At 45.7% G+C, this 17,945-nt stretch overlaps 1 protein-coding gene across 6 annotated transcripts in view; it reads left to right on the top strand.

The window, feature by feature from the left end:
- Positions 1–1,721: 1,721 nt before the first annotated feature.
- The window catches only part of MYOF (myoferlin), a 184,072-nt gene continuing 167,848 nt past the window's right edge, over positions 1,722–17,945 (top strand). For 5 of the 6 annotated variants that reach the window (XR_004258974.1, XM_032245509.1, XM_032245511.1 and 2 more), the window contains exon 1: positions 1,722–2,113. Coding sequence is in view for 4 of the 6 variants with exons in the window: in XM_032245509.1 (XP_032101400.1) it covers positions 2,026–2,113 (88 nt within the window). In the remaining 2 variants the exon portion in view is untranslated. Of the gene's footprint in view, positions 2,405–17,945 lie in introns of all 6 variants that reach the window. The other variant, XM_032245513.1, reaches the window with a different exon arrangement.

The raw sequence follows: 17,945 nt of genomic DNA on the forward strand, positions 1-17,945 counted from the left end.
AAAGAAAGAAAGAAAGAAAGAAAGAAAGAAAGAAAGAAAGAAGGAAGGAAAGAAAGGAAGGAAGGAAGGAAGGAAGGAAGGAAGAAAGAGACAGAAAGGATCAGGAGAGTGGTTATCTCCGGGAGAAGGCGGTAGATGTATGATACACGGGGTATTCCAGGGGCTTCTGGAGGGCTAGGAACATTCTGTCTTGACCCGGATACTTGTTAAACTGTCACATTTATATTGTATACATTTTTCTGTAAATATGTTTCACAGTAAAAATGACAAATAGAAAGCAGCCAGATAAAATAAAAGTAATATTGTCTATATTCTACTAAAACTCCTACATGTCAACTAAATGCAATTATGAACACAGCATTGGGTAATTGGTTCTTTACTTTAAGCCTTTGAGAAATTCATGGATACAGAAGAATTCTTGTAGATTAAGTCAGGCTTTTTCAATGTATTTGAAGGGTTTACTTCAAATACATTCAAAGTGGGTCTTGATTGTGTGTTCTAAAACAAAAAGACATCCAATGTTTCTTCATCCCAAGTTTTAGCCTTTTCTTCTGAAATATAACGAGATCCTGATTTAAAGTCAACCTGCATTAACAGTTAACGCTGTGAGACCACAAATAAGCATGAACTTTTTGTTTAGTTTTGCTTTGCTTTGTTTTGAGTTGGAGTCTCGCTCTGTCACCCAGGATGGAGTGCAATGGCGCAAACTCAGCTCACTGCAAACTCTGCCTCCCGAGTTCAAGCGATTCTCCTGCCTCAGCCTCCCGAGTAGCTGGGATTACAGGCATGTGCTACCACACCCGGTTAATTTTGTATTTTTAGTAGAGATGGGGTTTCTCGATGTTGATGGGACTGGTCTTGAGCTCTCCACCCCAGGTGATCTGCCTGCCTCAGCCCCTCAAAATGCTGGGATTACAGGTGTGAGCCACAGTGCCCGGCCTATGAACTTCTTACATGTGTAAATTGTGTGCTTTGTGCCAGCCCCTATACTATGACCTTTAAGTTATAAGCAGCCTTTATCCCCAATTCACAGATGAGGCAACTGAGGAAGAGAGGGATTCAGAAAGTTGATAAGGTGACACAGCTCAGAGTGGTGAGGCAGAGTCTCACACTCAGGTCTGGCTCCTAGTCCCAGGCTGCCTGTTGTGATCTCAACCACTGGCTGCACCACCTTGATGCACCCTCTGGGACCGGAAGACACTATGGGCAGCTGTAGGTCCAGAAACAGTGGGGAGTCACTTCTCCATTTTCATTGAAGGCAATTGGCAGCATTTGATGAGCCAGGAAAACTTAGGCGCCCAGCTCTTACCTCTGAAGGGATTTTGAAGAAATTCTATGGTAAGTCCTTTATATAAAGCAAAGGATCAACTCACAGTATATCAATTCTGAAAGGCCATATTCCCATGCCCTGATCGCGTTTACTTAAAATAAACTAGATCATTCCTTTGCCGTCCAGTAGGCGGCACCCTTTAACTGCTTTTTACCAGCTGAACATCGGGATACTGAGTGGGTGTGTTCAACAGCCTGAGAAAGAACGGCCAAAGTCAAAAGAAAAAAATGACTGAAGTTTTAAAACTCCATGAAACTCAGAAAAGAATGAAAGCAGTGACGGAAAAAATCAATTAATTCAGTTTCACGAACCATTGCTAAAAGGCAGCAACATTTTAGTGGTTTCCTGACCTACCGGTATTTCTTAATTCCAAATTCATTTTAGTTTCGTTTGTTGCACAGAATTATTTTTAATTTAGGGTTTGTCCTTTTCACTTCCACATTTCCCAACTTCGTAAGTCGGTGTCTGAGGCACTGCGTAGACGGGGAGATCGGTATCAGTTTACACGTAGCTTTCAGTCAATAATCCGCCAGAGGTCCACCCCTTTTGCCTTTTCCCCTTCCTTGCCTCGGTCCCTGGGAGAAATCCTCCCTTCACTGGGAGAGAACTTCTCTCCCGGGGCGGTGCGGCCCGGAGCTCCAGCGCCTGAGTCTCCACTTCGTTTGCTGAAACTTGCTTTCTGCCAGCTGAGAGCCATGCTGCGGGTGATTGTGGAATCTGCCAGTAATATCCCTAAAACGAAATTTGGAAAGCCGGATCCTATTGTTTCTGTTATTTTTAAGGGTAAGAAAAAGTTTTCTTCTTTTTCTGAAGTTCTGTTTTGGAATGTTAGTTTCTTGGGTCACCTTCTTGAAAAGGCTGCATTTAGACGGCTGTTGAAGCCACGTCTCTCCAGCGGCGTTTGTTACCTGCGCAGGTCATGGGAGAGGACCTGTTTCTGGGGAAGGCATTTATTTCTCCAGGGCTTGAGACTCATGGAATGACCTGATGTTTTAGCTCCAAGAGTGTGATTTCTGTAAGATCTTGGCGGAAAACGTATTTGCTAATCCCTAAATTTCAGGTATCACCTAAAAGGTCTGTATTGGTTCAAAGTTTCGGTAGTCTTAGGTGCATTTTAATTTTCTCTGCTTGTGGGAAATGGGTAACGGAGGAAGAAGAGCAATTAAATTGTTGCAGGCATCATTCCTCCTTGAATCAGCCTGACTCTGCTTTGATTGTCACTGGGCACCACTTTGATTGTCTCTTTCATTGTCACTTCACCCCACCCAGAAGGAGGTGGGGTGAAGTTAATAGTTTTACTGAGTTTTCCTGCCCTTTTGTGCCTTTGTAATTGTTCTTATGTCTAGGCAGCTGGGTGTTTTTTGGTATTTTCTGTAGCTTTTAAATTGCTCATTTAGGAAAGAACTCTGAACAGCTAGTTTGCAGTTTGGGGATTTAGTTCTGTCTTGCTGAATGACCTTGGGCAAGTGACTTCCTTTCTCTGGGATCTCAGTTTTCTTTTCTGCAAAACAGGCAGGAAGGGTTTAAACAAGATCATCTCTAAAAGCCTCATGGTTGACTGAGCATGGTGACTCACCAACCATAAGCCAACTTTGGGAGGCCAAGGTGGGAAGATTGCTTAAGCTTAGGAGTTTGAGGCTGCAGTGAGCTGTGATCACGCCACTGCACTCCAGCCTGGGTGTAAAAATAAATAAAAATAAAAGGCTTATGGGAATTTCAAAAGGCTATTTTTCTATGACAATTGATTGCCATTGCAGGGGAGGGAACAAGAATGCTTGGTGTCACAACACGATCCAAGTAAGTGACTTAGTTTTGGCTAAGGTGAGGTCTCTAAATCTCAGTGTGGACGATTTATTTTGTTTGTCATTGGTAAGATTGCCAGCTCACTTCTTGGTAAGAGGGATGGGAGAGAGGGAAAGGAGAGAGTGGGAGCATGGATAGACATGTGTTTCCTGACCACGCCTTGCCACATTTCTCATTTCTTCCAGAAGCCTGACTGCTTCTCCCTGTTGGTTCCTGAGTCATCTATACCTTTCACCTTTCTTTTTCTCATTTTCCCCTTTATTTCTCGTCTTAAACCTCTCTCTCTGAGGATGAGCAAGAAAATGAAACAAATGAAACTCAAAGCTGGCTGGGTGGGTGCAGTGACTCATGCCTGTAATCCCAGAATTTTGGGAGGCTGAAGTGGGTGGATCACCTGAGGCCAGGAGTTCGAGACCAGCCTGGCCAACATGACAAAACCCCATCTCTACTAAAAATACAAAAATTAGCTGGGCGTGGTGCCACATGCCTATAATCCTAGCTACTTGGGAAGCTGAGGCAGGAGGATTGCTTGAACCTAGGAGGAAGAGGTTGCAGTGAGCTGAGATTGCACCACTGCACTCCAACCTGGGCAACAGAGTGAGATTCCATCGCAAAAGAAAAAAAAAAAAACTGACAAATTGTTGGTTGATTTAAAAAACAATGTGAAGAGCAAAAATTGGTTTAAAAAATTTTTTTTTAATTATTTTAGAATAAGACTGGGTCTTGCTATGTTGCCCAGGCTGGTTATAATTCCCCTGCTCAAATGATCTTCTCACTTCAGCTTCCCAAAGTGTTGGGGTTACAGGCATGAACTACCACACCCAGCTTAGATTTGGCCTCTTAAAGGACAATGAGGTTTGAAAATCTGGCTAGTGAATATCATGTACTCATGTTATGTCAGTTTATTTACAGGTGTTAGGTTTTATTAATTTCTTTCTTGAAGCAGTTACATAATAGGGACATAACATGAAGATTTTACATCCTTCATCATTGACATATAAAGACATTAAAATATATTAGGATCAGTCTGATCATGTAATTATTTGAATCATAGATTATAGAGGAATTGGAGTTAATGCTATATTGAAATCCAACTTGTTATTTGTCTGGAGTTTGTATGCATTGATAAAACATTTTAAATGATGAAAAATATATCTAAGTCTATGAATGCAAACAATCCATTGAAAGTGGAAAACTTCAGTTAAATTGGCAAATACAGTATATCCAAACAACTATGCTTTTAACTTTAGTCTCTTTTCTGGCCTTCTTTGTTCATACAAATTGAGTGGTAAAGTCATTCATTCATTTAGCTAAGAAGCAACCGGACACTCAACTCAGAGTAGGAACAGCTGCACTCTAGCTGACATTGACTCAGTATCTGATGATCTTGGCCAACCCAGATTTAACCACCTGTGTCTCCAATTCCTCAGCTGTGGCGTGATGGGAACTGGTCTTCTTTAGCTGCATTTCTGCTTTTAGATTCTATGATTTTCTAGTTCCAGGTATTATCTGCTCTCAGCAAAATGTGAAATTCATTGCCTTAGGTGCCGGAGGGGATATCATAATGAACAGGGGACTCTTCTTGCTTTCAGTCTATGCCAGTGGTTTAAAACCCTGGTGATGGCAAACCCTTTACAGGTGTGTCCCCAGTTTTGCGCACTGCGTAAAATTAAGCAACATTAAGTTCTGACTGAACTAAGGATACTTATAGTACAACTGAGGATACTTAAAGCTACGAGATTCCACTTAAGAATGGGGAAGTATGATGTGAGAAAGCCCTCATGGATGTTATTTACTGTGGCCTGTCCAGGCACTTGGCGCGCTGCCCACACAGAGCCTTTGTTCACCCAGTGGACATCATAGGACTTATCAAGATTCCTATCAGCTCAAACTGACGATCACCCTATGTGGGTATTCCCATAAAACCACTGTATTGTATTGACAAAACAATCAGGAAGGTAAAAGTGTTTACTGAGTCATTCCCATCCCTTCCTGGAGAACAGGGCTTGGAGACTCACTGCCTAAGGAAAATGGCCCCACCCTATGGAAGCATGGGAACTCTCAAGGTAAATGTTTCAAAGGCACATTCTGTAGGCTCTCAGTCATTTATAAAGCTACAATTGTCCTTAAGAAATTAATTAACATGCCTTATTTTTCTTTCCACCTTCACAACACATATCACCTGCTTGCCCTCAGCTTAGGGGTGCTGGTATTTGTCTGGTCTGGGTTTTCTTTCCTAGTCACTGGTGTGTTTTTCCTTTCTCCTGGGACGTGCCCCTGCCAAGAAGGCATGGGATTGTTATATCCTCTGCAGCACCCAGCACATCACTGATGCTGAATATACATTTAAAATATTAAGCATGTAAGCAAAGAGCCGGCAGGAGATTTGAGACACCTTGGTGTGATAAAGTCCTTGATTCTTAGTCCTAAAAGAGACCATGGGAAGTCAGCCAATCGCCCTTCTTTCAGGCTGAATTACATTGAATGTTCTTTCAGGTGTTTGTGAATGAGGCTTAGCAAAGAACCATGTCAAATATTCAGGAACCCTGAGTACCACCCGTTCCTAGCACTTGTTCTCTGGGGGCAAATTTGTGTGTTAGACTTTTTACATTCTTGTTCCTGGCAAGGAAAATGTGAAGCTGCCAGTGTTTATTTGTTGTTGTTTTCTTTTTTGAGACAGAGTCTTGCTCCCTCACCCAGGCTGGAGTGCAGTGGCATGATTTCAGCTCACTGCAACCTCTGCCTCCTGAGTTCGAGCAATTCTTGGCCTTAGCCTCCTAAGTAGCTGGGATTACAGGTGCCTGCCACCATGCCCGGCTAATTTTTTTTGTATTTTTAGTAGAGACGAGGTTTCACCATCTTGGCCAGGCTGGTCTCCAACTCCTGACCTTGTGATCCACCCACCTTGGCCTCCCAAAGTGCTGGGATTACAGGTGTGAGCCACCGCACCCGGCCTAAAGCTGCCAGTTTTTATGCTGAACATTCATACATGAAATGTAGTACATAGGATGCCATGGTACGGCAGTGGTCACCTAACTCACTGTGTAATTTCTGTTGAACAGCTAGGTGTTCTGTTGAACGGCGGTATGCTTTGAACAGGTCTGAGCACAGTTCTCACTCAGGAAAAGTTATGGGATATTTGATACCTTAAACCTTATCAGTTAACTTCTTGTTGGGCATTAGAGTGCATGAGAACCCTAGTTGCCATCCTTTACCCTATAATTGCTCATGAGCAAATAAAATCTTCAGCTTCAAGTCTGGGCACAGTGGCTCACGCCTATAATCCCAGCACTTTGGGAGGCCAAGGTGGGTGGATCACCTGAGGTCAGGAGTTTGACATAGCCTTGCCAACATGGTGCAACCCTGTCTCTACTAAAAATACAAAAAATTTAAAATTAACCAGGCATGGTGGCAGGCACCTGCAGTCCCAGCTAGTTGGGAGACTGAGGCAGGAGAATCGCTTGAACCTGAGAGGTAGAGGTTGCAGTGAGCTGAGATTGTGCCATTTCACTCCAGCCTGGGCAACAAGAGTGAAACTTCAACTCAGAAAAAAACAAAAACAAAAAATCCTTCAGCTTCACAGTTCTTAATAATACCTCCTGCCTTTCAGGGCTCTTTGAGGATTAAATGAACATACATGTGACATTGCACATGGCAATGCATGAATCTCCTTACCTGTTTGATAACAGTTAATTTCATGGAGCGCTACAGTGCACCAGAGAGTATTTCAGGAACTAAGGCTAGAAGAATATGCATGGCATGGCTTGGTCTTTCAGGCCTAGGAGACCAACTAGTTAGCACACAAGAATGAGATGCAAACCAGAATGGACATGAAAAGTTACAATCTGAGTAGATGAAAGAGTGAAGAACTTTGTGGAGAAAGTGTCATTTGACTTGGTTTTAAAGGATGAGTGGAAATTCAACAGAAATAATGAAACAAAAGACATTCCGGGCTTTGGAACAGCGCAGAAGGACCAGGGAGCCCTGGCCTGTGTGATGAGGTTGATGGAGGAGTAACGTGGCATGAATAGGCATTGAACTTTACTCCTAAACCAGTGGGGAGCCGCTAGCCAGCAATGTGAGCAGCAGATGTGTACCAGTCAGGGAGACTAGTAAGAAGGCTTACTAGTTGAGTCAAACACTTCTCAGGACAGAGGAAGCTCATCCCAGGGCTGGAATCAGAAGGAAGGCACTAATAAGCAAAGATGCGGAGGAAGCAGCCTGATTGAATTAAATGAATAAGGAAGCCACACCGGACATCCTTCCTCCCTCTCCACTGTGAAATGAAACATCAGACTGCCTTGCTTCCAGCTGGAGTGTGCGCCCTGTGGGCAAGCGCAAGGCTGGATGGGGTAACATGAGGGCAGTAGCCACCTGAGGCAGCAGGCAGGGAGGCCACCACGGAGGCCACCAGAAGATCAAAGAAAAACAGAAATACAAAGTGATCTTTTTTTTTTTTTTGAGACAGAGTCTTGCTCTGTCGCCCAGGCTGGAGTGCAATAGCACGATCTCCGCTTACCACAACCTCTGCCTCCTGGGTTCAAGCGCTTCTCCTGCCTCAGCCCCCTGAGTAGCTGGAATTACAGGTGCACACCACCATGCCTGGCTAATTTTTCATATTTTTAGTAGAGACGGGGTTTCACCAGGTTGGCCAGGCTGGTCTCGAACTCCTGACCTCATGATCTGCCTGCCTCAGCCTCCCAAAGTGCTGGGATTACAAGCATAAGCCACTGCACCCGGCCCGAAGTGATCTTTGAAGACAAATTTTGCTGTCTTCTCAAAGATCAAATGAGGGAGCATTTCCTCAACCAAGCTGAGCTGTGGTTCATTCGCATAAGGACTGTCTCTCCCTAGCCTGTTTTCTACCTGAAAGCATAGGGAGTCATGGTTCAGAATTGCTTCATTGCAAGGAGCAGATACTCACTTCATCGTGCTCAAGGAAATCTTGTTTTTTCTTTTCTTTTTTTCTTTTTTTTTGAGATGGAGTCTCACTCTGTTGCCCAGGCTGGAGTGTAGTGGGACAATGTTGGCTCACCTCGACCTCTGCCTCCTGGGTTCAAGTGATTCTCCTGCCTCAGCCTCCCAAGTAGCTGGGACTACAGTCATGTGCCACCACGCCCAGCTAATTTTTGTATTTTTAGTAGAGACAGGGTTTCATTATATTGGCCAGGCTGGTCTTGAACTCCTGACCTCATGATCTGCCCGCCTCGGCCTCCCAAAGTGCTGGGATTACAGTCATGAGCCACCACGCCCGGCCAAATCTTGTTTTTTTCTAAAGCTAGAGAGAAATCTGGAGTCCAGATCACAGATCTCACAGAAGCCAGAATCATGTCAGCTCCCCGCTGCCCACCCCCCAGGGCCTATGCAGCCTCCTGCCTCTGTCTCTCCCTGCACGTGGCAGCCATTACTTTTCTGCATACTGGCTATAATTGTTGGCTCTCTGCAAATTGCTCTCCTTAGTGAGGCCTCTTGCATGGGCTTTGGGTTGCCGCAAGGTGACTGGGCCCTGACTCTACATCTAACGACAGTGCCAGCGTCTCGTACATGAGATATCTCACAGAAAGACACCAGTTGACTGGGTTTTGGCCAGATGTTCAGCCCTGCTCCAGTCAACTGTGGCCAAGGGGCATGGAAGCCCAAGACAAAGTGGGTATACCCGATGTGCCTGATCACAGGGCAACCTTCTAGGGTCCTAGAATATGAACTCTCCAGCCCATCTCCTTCCAGCTTGTGGATGAGACCTGTTCTTTTCATCTTTAATCTGTTGGTTGACATAACTTCTCACTTAAAGAATACTCTTCTTTCTGTAATTAATTCAATACCTGGAAAGAGATGACCTTTGAATTAGAAAAATTAATTTTCACTCCTGGTTTTATCCCCAGGAGCTAGGTGTCTTTGGGCAAGTATATTTCTGAGCCTTCATTTCCTCATCTACGGAGTGTGAAAAATAATCTGTACCTCACAGGCAGGTTGTCGGGAGCAACTGTGACATAATACCTAAAGAACTTGTCATAGTGCTGACACGGAATTGTTGTATGACGAGTGTTCATATCTTCCAGCTTTGATGCCCCACTTCTTCCCCCATTGCTGAAGGGACATACAGAGTTCTGGGGGACATTTCCAAGGGGACCCAGGCTTAGCTGTTCAGAATAAACAGGATGCTGGTCAGCTGTGGCTGACCAAGTAGTTTCTCTGTTTTTAATTGTGGTAAAACACACATAAGATTAACCATCATAACTATTTTAAGTGTACGGTTTTTTTTTTTTTTTTTGAGATGGAGTCACTCTCCGTCACCCAAGCTGGAATGCAATGGTACCATCTTGGCTCACTGTAACCTCTTCCTCCCGGGTTCAAGAAATTCTCCTGCCTCAGCCTCCTGAGTAGCTGGGATTACAGGCATGAACCACCATGCCCAGCTAATTTTTGCATTTTTAGTAGAGATGGGGTTTCACCATGTTGGCCAAGCTGGTCTTGAACCCCTGACCTCAAGTGATCTGCTCACCTCGGCCTCCCAAAGTGCTGGGATTTTATTTCAAATTTCCTGAGGAAATGCCCTAGTGTCCTCCATAGAGGCTGCACCATTTGACATTCCCACAGCAGAGCACAAGTGTTCCAGTTTCTCTACAACCTTCACAACACTTCTTCTTTTTCTCATAATAGGCATCTTAATGGGTGTGAGCATAGTAGGTTCCAAGCAACTCTCTGACTTGGATTTTCAGCTCACACTTGCCGCAGTAGCTCAGAGTTAGAATCGCAGCAGTGCAGGCCTTGGTGGTCAGCAGGAAGGCAGCTCTCCTGGGATGGAAAGTGCAGCTGGCAGGGGCCGAGCACAGCCTGAAAGAGCCTGGTGGCCTTTTGGCCAGTGGAGCCCAGCTCTGAGGTCTGTGTGGCCAGAGTTGTGCTGGGAGCCATAGCAGAGCCAAAGCTGTGTGTGTGGGAAAGAGCCTTGGCCCCTGTAGGACCAGGTCTTCCAGTTGGCCTGGGCTCCCCAAGACAAGGCTAGAACCAGGTCACCCTGCTCCTCCCAGAAGCTCATCCTGGGAGATCAGAGTCCTTAAAATCAAGGACCTTTTGTGAATGAACCACAGCTCAGCTTGGTTGAGGAAATGCTCCCCTATTTGATCTTTGGGAAGACAGAAAAATTTGTCTCATATATTTCTCTCTTTTAACATTCTATGCTTCTTCATGGCACCTATTGGAGTGTATATTTGCTGCCTTAATTGATTTCTGTCTGCTTTCTCTGTTAGACAGTAAACTTCATGAGGGCAGGGACCATGCTTCTTTCCCCAGCACCTAGCACAGTGCCTGGCAGACACTAGATGAGCAATACGTTTTTTTTAATGAATGATTCTGAGCCGGGCGGGTGCAGTGACTCATGCCTGTAATCCCAGTATTTTGGGAGGCCAAGGTGGGAAGATCACTCTGGCTCAAAAGTTTGAGACAAGTCTGGACAATATGGTGAAACCTTGTCTCTACCCAAAATACAAAAAAATGTGGCACACACCTGTGGTCCCAACTCTTCAAGAGACTGAGATGGGAGGATCGTTTGAGCCTGGGGGGTGGAGGCTGCAGTGAGCTGAGATCATGCCACTGAACTCCAGCCTGGGCAACAGAGTGGGATACAAAAGAGAAGAGAAGAAGAGAAGAGAGAAAGAGGAAGGAAGGAGGGAAAAAAGGAAGGAAGGAGAAGGGAACAGAAGAAAGGAAAGAAGGAAGGAAGAAAGAAAATGAATGACTCTGACTCCTCCTTTTATTCATTCAGGTCAGGGTCTCATAGTTCAGAGGGGCCAGTGGGAACAAACGGAATCAGATCTCTATGCCAAAAAATACAAAACTGATCTTGTGTATTTAAGCCTTCAGTGTTTCCACAGGCTGGTTGGGATCCATGAAGCTGCACCTCAGAGGAAGATGGAGGGCAGGAGAGCCCCAGCTTACCTCTGACCTGGAACCTCTCTGAATCTCAGTTTCCCCAGCTGTAGGGATAGAACCTACTTCTGAAGGCTGTAAAAATCAAATAAGATGATATACTGAAGGCGCTTCGACTTAACAATAGATGTTTGTCCTCCACCTTTTGAAGTCTGGCTCTGCACGTTGCAAAGTGAAAAATTAGTGGGCTGGGCCAGGAATTAAAGAAATACAAAGTTAGCGAATCAAGTGAGGATGGCCGACACAGGACCTTTAAGCTCTCCTTTTAGAAAGGGGATCTGGGCTGGGCACTGTGGCTCACGCCTGTAATCCCAGCACTTTGGGAGGCCAAGGCGGGTGGATCATGAGGTCAAGAGAGTGAGATTAGCCTGGCCAACATGGTGAAACCCCAAGTCTACTAAAAATACAAAAATTAGCCGGATGTGGTGGCATGCACCTGTAATCCCAGCTACTTGGGAGGCGGTGGTGAGAGAATCACTTGAACCCAGGAGGTGGAGGTTTCAGTAAGCCAAGATTGTGCCTCTGCACTCCAGCCTGGGTGAGGTGACAGAGCAAGACAGAGTGAGACTCTGTCTCAAAAAAGAAAAAAAAAAAAAGGAGATCTGAACAAAAGTCTAGGTTGGGTTCACATTTTGTCAAAACAACTCGTCAGTTTGATGAAAATGAAAGCAGACCATTTTGCTAATTGTTTTCATTTCATCTGGCAATCATTTATTTGTATGCATACTGCGTGCTGGATGATTTACAGCAGTACTGTTCAATAGAACTTTTGATGAAGGTGGAAATATTCAAGATCTTCTCTGTCTGATATGGTAGCCACCAACCACACGTGGATACTGATCACAGAAATGTGGCCACTGTGTCCGAGGAACTGAAATTTTAATATTAACTTTAATTAACTTAAACGTGCATACCCACATGTGGTTACTGACGACCATATGGGATGGCACAGGGAGCCACAGAACACTGGGAGCCACAGAACACCAGCAGCCACTGAGTCCAGGCTCCCCTCACCGACTGCTGCCCACTGCTTCTATACATTCATGCGTCACTTAAGAATGTGGACATGGCTGGGCATGGTGGCTCACGCCTGTAATCCTAGCACTTTGGGAGGCCAAGGCGGGTGGATCACCTGAGGTCAGGGGTTCAAGACCAGCCTGGCTAACATGGGTAATCCCATCTCTACTAAAAATACAAAAACTAGCCAGGCATGGTGGCTCATGCCTGTAATCCCAGCTACTAGGGAGGCTGAAGCAAGAGAATCACTTGAACAAGGGAGGCAGAGGTTATAGTGAGCTGAGATCCAGCCACTGCACTTCAGCCTGGGTGTCTGAGTGCATGAGACTCCATCTCAAAAAAAAAAAAAAAAAATGGGGACATATCCTGGGAAATGCATTGCTAAGTGATTTTGTCATTGTGTAAACATCACAGAACATACTGACGCAAACGTAGGATGGTATGCAAACCTAGCTAGGCTTTATGCTACGGCCTGTCATTCCTAGGCTACAAACCTGCACAGCATGTTACTGTACTGAATACTATAGGCAATTGCAGCACAACGGAAGTACCTGTGTTTCTAAACAGATCTAAACACAGAAAAGGCACAGTAAAAGCACAGTATTGTAACCTTGAAGGACCACTGTGGTACATGTGATCTGTCGTTGACCGAAATGCCATCTTGCAGTGCATGACTGTACCTCAATTGCCTCATCTGTAAAATACAAAGGATAGTAGCCCCTACCTCAGAGTGTTGTTATGAGGACACAGAAAGTGTTTGTTTGTTTGTCTGTTTTGAGAAGGGTCTCACTCTGTTGCCCAGGATGCAGTGCAGCAGCACAACCTCATCTCACTGCAACCTCTGCCTCCCATTTCAAGTGATTCTCACGTCAGCCTCCCTAGTAGCTGGGACTACCTTTTGGGGGCTAATTTTTGTCTTTTTAAAAGAGACAGGCTTTCACCATCCATGTTGCCCAGGCTGGTTTCAAACTCCTGGCTTCAAGTGATCTGCCCACCTCAACCTCCCAAGGTGCTAGGACACAAAGTATTTTAAGCATTAGTTGCTACTTAGGTCTTCTGGAGATTTGGGCAAGGGTGGACAGCCTGAGTAATAGCAACTGCTTACTCTAACATCACCACTGCCACTTAGTAAATTCTCCCACTGTGCCTCACATCTGTGAGTTTTGTCTTATTTTTTGTTGTTGTTGTTGTTTTTGAGATGGATTCTCTGTCGCCAGGCTAGAGTGCAGTGGCACGATCTCCACTCACTGCAACCCCCAACCCCTGGTTTAAGCCATTCTCCTGCTTCAGCCTCCCGAGTAGCTGGAATTACAGGTGCACACCACCATGCCCAGCTAATTTTTGTATTTTTAGTAGAGACGGGGTTTCACCATGTTGGCCAGGATGGTCTCAATCTCCTGACCTCATGATCCGCCCGCCCGGGTCCCCCAAAGTGCTGGGATTACAGGTGTGAGCCACTGCGCCCGGCCTGTCTTGTCTTATTTAATCCTCATTTCTTTTTTCTTTTATTTCCTTTCCCCTCCCCTCCCCTCCCCTCCCTTCCCCTCCTCTCCCCTTCCCTTCCCTTCCCTTTCTTTCTTTTTTTTTTTTTTGATGGTGCTTTGATGTTGTCACCCAGGCTGGAGTGCAATGGTGCAATCTTGGCTCACTGCAACCTCCACCTCCCAGGTTCAAACGATTCTCCTGCCTCAGCCTCCCGAGTAGCTAGGATTACAGGAGCAGCCCACCTCATCCAGCTCATTTTCATATTTTTAGTAGAGACAAGGTTTTGTCATGTTGGCCAGGCTGGTCTTAAACTCCTGAGCTCGGGTGATCCACCCACCTCAGCCTCCCAAAGTGCTGGGATTACAGATGTGAGCCCCCATGCCCGGGCCTCATTTCATTTTTACGAAGTAGGATTATTGCCATCTTCATTTTCCCTATGAGGCAGCTGAGGCAGAGACAGGTCAGGATTTAACTGGATTCCAGATGGTCCATGTGTCTTCACCAAGCTCAGCATGGATGAAAAAACACCTCACAGCCTCTGACTACACAACCAACTCAGATAAGCAGCTCCTCGCCCTCTGAACAGATTGAGTTGTTTAGTGGTTGGAGTCATTCGGGTCCAGTCTGAAAGACAAAGAAAGTGTACCAAGAACAAAAGAACTTAAGAAAAATAAGAAAAAGAAAAACAAAACCCATCCCTTCTGGGGTGAGTTTGCAATAGGACAATGAAAGCCCTTATGCTGTGACTCAGAAGCTCAGAGGTGACATAGCTTAGCAGTGAATCAGTTCCACCCATAGTCGAGTTTGAGCCATTTTATTAGTGGAGACTTGAACTGTAACTTCCTATAATGGACTAATATTTGACTGGCAGGGTGAGGTCCCCTTCATTTCACCTCTGTTTGTTGGTTTATGACCTTCATCATCTTTTTAATCTCAATAGTACAGCTTGTAAGTTGAAAAAAAAAATCCTTGCTCCTCTCTTTCTTTCAATACATAAAATAAAATGTTATGTTTTTGCTTACCCCTCCTAAGAGTCTGAATTTATTGCCGAGACACTCCCTGTCTCTGTCCCTCCTGTCCTCCTTCCTCATTCCAAGCATAAATCAATTCAACAAGTATTGATGCAAGTATTGATCAAGAGGGTACTCTGCCAGGCTGCATGCTTAGCTCTGTGTATAGGGTGGGGAATAAAGCAAGTTTGGTCCTGTCCACATGCAGCTTATAGTCTAAGCTATAAATAGGGCCAGAGTTGAGTGAATTAAGAGTGCAGGCTGGATGCGATTCCTTACACCTGTAATCCCAGCACTTTGGGAGGCTGAGGCGGGCGGATCACTTGAGGTCAGGAGTTTGAGACCAGCCTGGCCAACATGATGAAACCCTGTCTCTCCTAAAAATACAAAATTAGCTGGTCATGGTGGCAGGTGCCTGTAGTCCCAGCTACTCGGGAGGCTGAGGCAGGAGAATCGTTTGAACTTGGGAGGTGGAGGTTGCAGTGAGCCAGGATTGTACCATGACACTCCAGAGTGACACTGTCTCAAAGAAAGAAACAAGAAAAAAAAAAAAAAAAAGAGTGCAGTGTGTTTAAACCTCTGGAAAGGAGACATTATCATTATTTGCAGTTATATTGATGGTGATGGTTTATTGACTGTTAAACACTGTGCTACATGCTTCACACGTACTTATTTCATTTTAATTTACTCCTTTATTTTCTCATCAAAAAAGTAAAAATAAAAATAAGAAAGAAGTCCTCATTTGAGAGCTGAACAAACTGAGTCTCCTGTAGGATGGGTGACATGCCTCGCTCAAGGTCTCACAGCAGGGGCCAGGAGGAGCTTAACACAGATGCCCACTGCCGAGGCTGTACCACCTGTGCTGTCCCGTATGTGACCCTGAGTGCATGGTTTTGGTCACATCCAAATTTGGCCCATTCCCGTGGTCAGGCACATGCACTCATCCCACATGGCTGGCAATCTGGGCTCTACTGCCAACTCTTAGCAGTAACTTCCCTGGACAAAGCCAGCCCTGACGGCATCTGGTCACACCATGCTGGGGCCTGGGGCATTGGTGCCTTTAAGCTGGACATCTCTGGTCTCAGAGGCCTTGGTCTGGGGCCCCAAATTCCCTCGTTTGCCCTCTGGTGTTGGACACATTATGATGGCTTCCATGTGTGACAGTGCCTTCCAGGGCATTTACAGTGTAGCAAGCCCTTTCATGGGTGTAATCTCTTTTTTTTGAGACAGAGACTCACCCCGTTGCCCAGGCTGGAGTGGCAATGCTGCGATCTCTGCTCACTGCAACCTCCGCCTTGCGGGTTCAGGCTATTCTCCTGCCTCAGCCTCCTGAGTAGCTGGGATTACAGGCACCTGCCACCACACCCAGCTAATTTTTTCTGTCTTTAGTAGAGACGGGGTTTCACCATGTTTGCCAGGCTGGTCTTGAACTCCTGACCTCATGATCTGCCCACCTCGGCCTCCCAAAGTGCTGGGATTACAGGTGTGAGCCACTATGCCAGGCCTGGGTGTAATCTTATTTGTTCTCCACAACAACACAAGGAGGTACTGAAGGCAGATATTCATAGCCCTTGTGCAGATTAAGACACTGTGACTCCGATATCAAGGGAGGCCAAAGCTGTGTAGCCAGAAAGAGGCAGGGAAGGACTAGAAGCTGGGTCTTGGGATGCTCAGTCCTATGCCTTTTTCCACTCCTTCACATATGGCTGGTTTTCTTCGTGCTTGGCGTCTTCTCATTTTAATTCCACCCTCTGTCCCTGTCCCAGGCCCCACTGACAAACAACAGCCCACAAATACTCCTGACTCCCAGCTCTCCCTCAGATCCACAGCAAACATGAAGCCCAACCTGGTAACTTGTGTAGAGGTGAAAGCCATGCACAACCTAGGAAGGAGAGTGGAAGAAAATGGATTAAATGAGGCCGGGCACGGTGACTCATGCCTGTAATGAGGTTGGGAGTTTGAGACCAGCCTGACCAACAGGGAGAAACCCTCTCTCTACTAAAATTACAAAATTAGCCCGGCGTGGTGGTGCGTGCCTGTAATCCCAGCCACTTGGGAGGCTGAGGCAGGAGAATCACTTGAACCTGGGAGGCAGAGGCTGCAGTAAGCCAAGATTGTGCCACTGCACTCCAGCCTGGGCAACAAGATGGAAACTCCGTTTCAAAAAAAAAAAGATAGAAAAAGAAAAGAAAATGGATTAAACTGCTGGCAGGGCCAACAATTCCACTGAAAGAGGATTAATGATGAGACATCAGGTCTGAAGTTGAGGGTAAATTCAACCGGAAATTCTTTGCCTGGGAGGGATCGGATCTAATTATCAAGATTTTTGACTCAGCGCTTTGCATTTGTTTTCAAAGTGGTTTCATGTGACTATTTTATTTTCTCTTGATACCGTCTCTTGGAGGGGGGATGGGCAGGGGACTGGATCCTCCCAAAGCTTGCCTGAAGGAAGCAGCTGATAATTCTGGTTCCAGCACATGGTAATGTCCCCTGTGTCCTGAGCACTGTACGCTTTCTCACTTGATCCTTGCTGCAGTTCAACCAGGTGGGCTTTTGTATCCCCTCCCCTTTATTTTTTGAGACGGAGTCTTGCTCTGTTGCCAGGCTGGAGTGCAGTAGTGTGATCTCAGCTTACTGCAACCTCCACCTCCTGGGTTCAAGTGATTTTCCTGCCTCACATCCGAGTAGCTGGGATTACAGGCGTGCACCACCACGTCCAGCTAATTTTTTCGTAGTTTTAGTAGAGACGGGGTTTCACCATGTTAGCCAGGATGGTCTCGATCCCTTGACCTTGTGATCCACCCACCTCAGCCTCCCAAAGTGCTGGGATTACAGGCATGAGCCACTGTGCCCGGCCTTGTATCCCCTTTTTAGAGGACACTCGGGCCTTGAGAGGCCCCGTAGGCCCTACCTCCTCAGAGGGTTTGAAATGTATTTGCTGAGTACCTGAGACTTAATTCATTCTCCAGCAAATTATGTCTCAGAAATATACCAGTCAGAAGCCAGAGAGGTTAAGTGTTTCCGGAGCCAGAAGAACTATATTCAAATTCTGGCTTTGTTTCTCATTAGCAGGTAATCCTGGAAAGCTACTTAACTTTACTGTGCCTTGAATAAGGATCACAATAATAGGTAACATTTACAAAGCCCTTAGAAGAGTGCCTGGCAGATGGTGAGCCCTACAGATGGTAGCTATTATTCTTGGGCGTTAGATACCAATCTTTATTAATGAAGAAATCTAGATATGAAGAGTTGGAGTAAGCAGACCACGTTTGCACCACTGGAAGGTCTGTCTGAGAAAGTTTCAGGTCACCCAGCACCCTCTGCCCACAGTGGCAGTTAAGAGCACAGGTTTGGAAACAAGGCTGACCTTAGGG

The sequence above is a fragment of the Sapajus apella genome, unplaced genomic scaffold (genome assembly GCF_009761245.1).
Source record: "Sapajus apella isolate SASKATOON/1434 unplaced genomic scaffold, GSC_monkey_1.0 scaffold58, whole genome shotgun sequence".
NCBI lineage: Eukaryota > Metazoa > Chordata > Mammalia > Primates > Cebidae > Sapajus > Sapajus apella.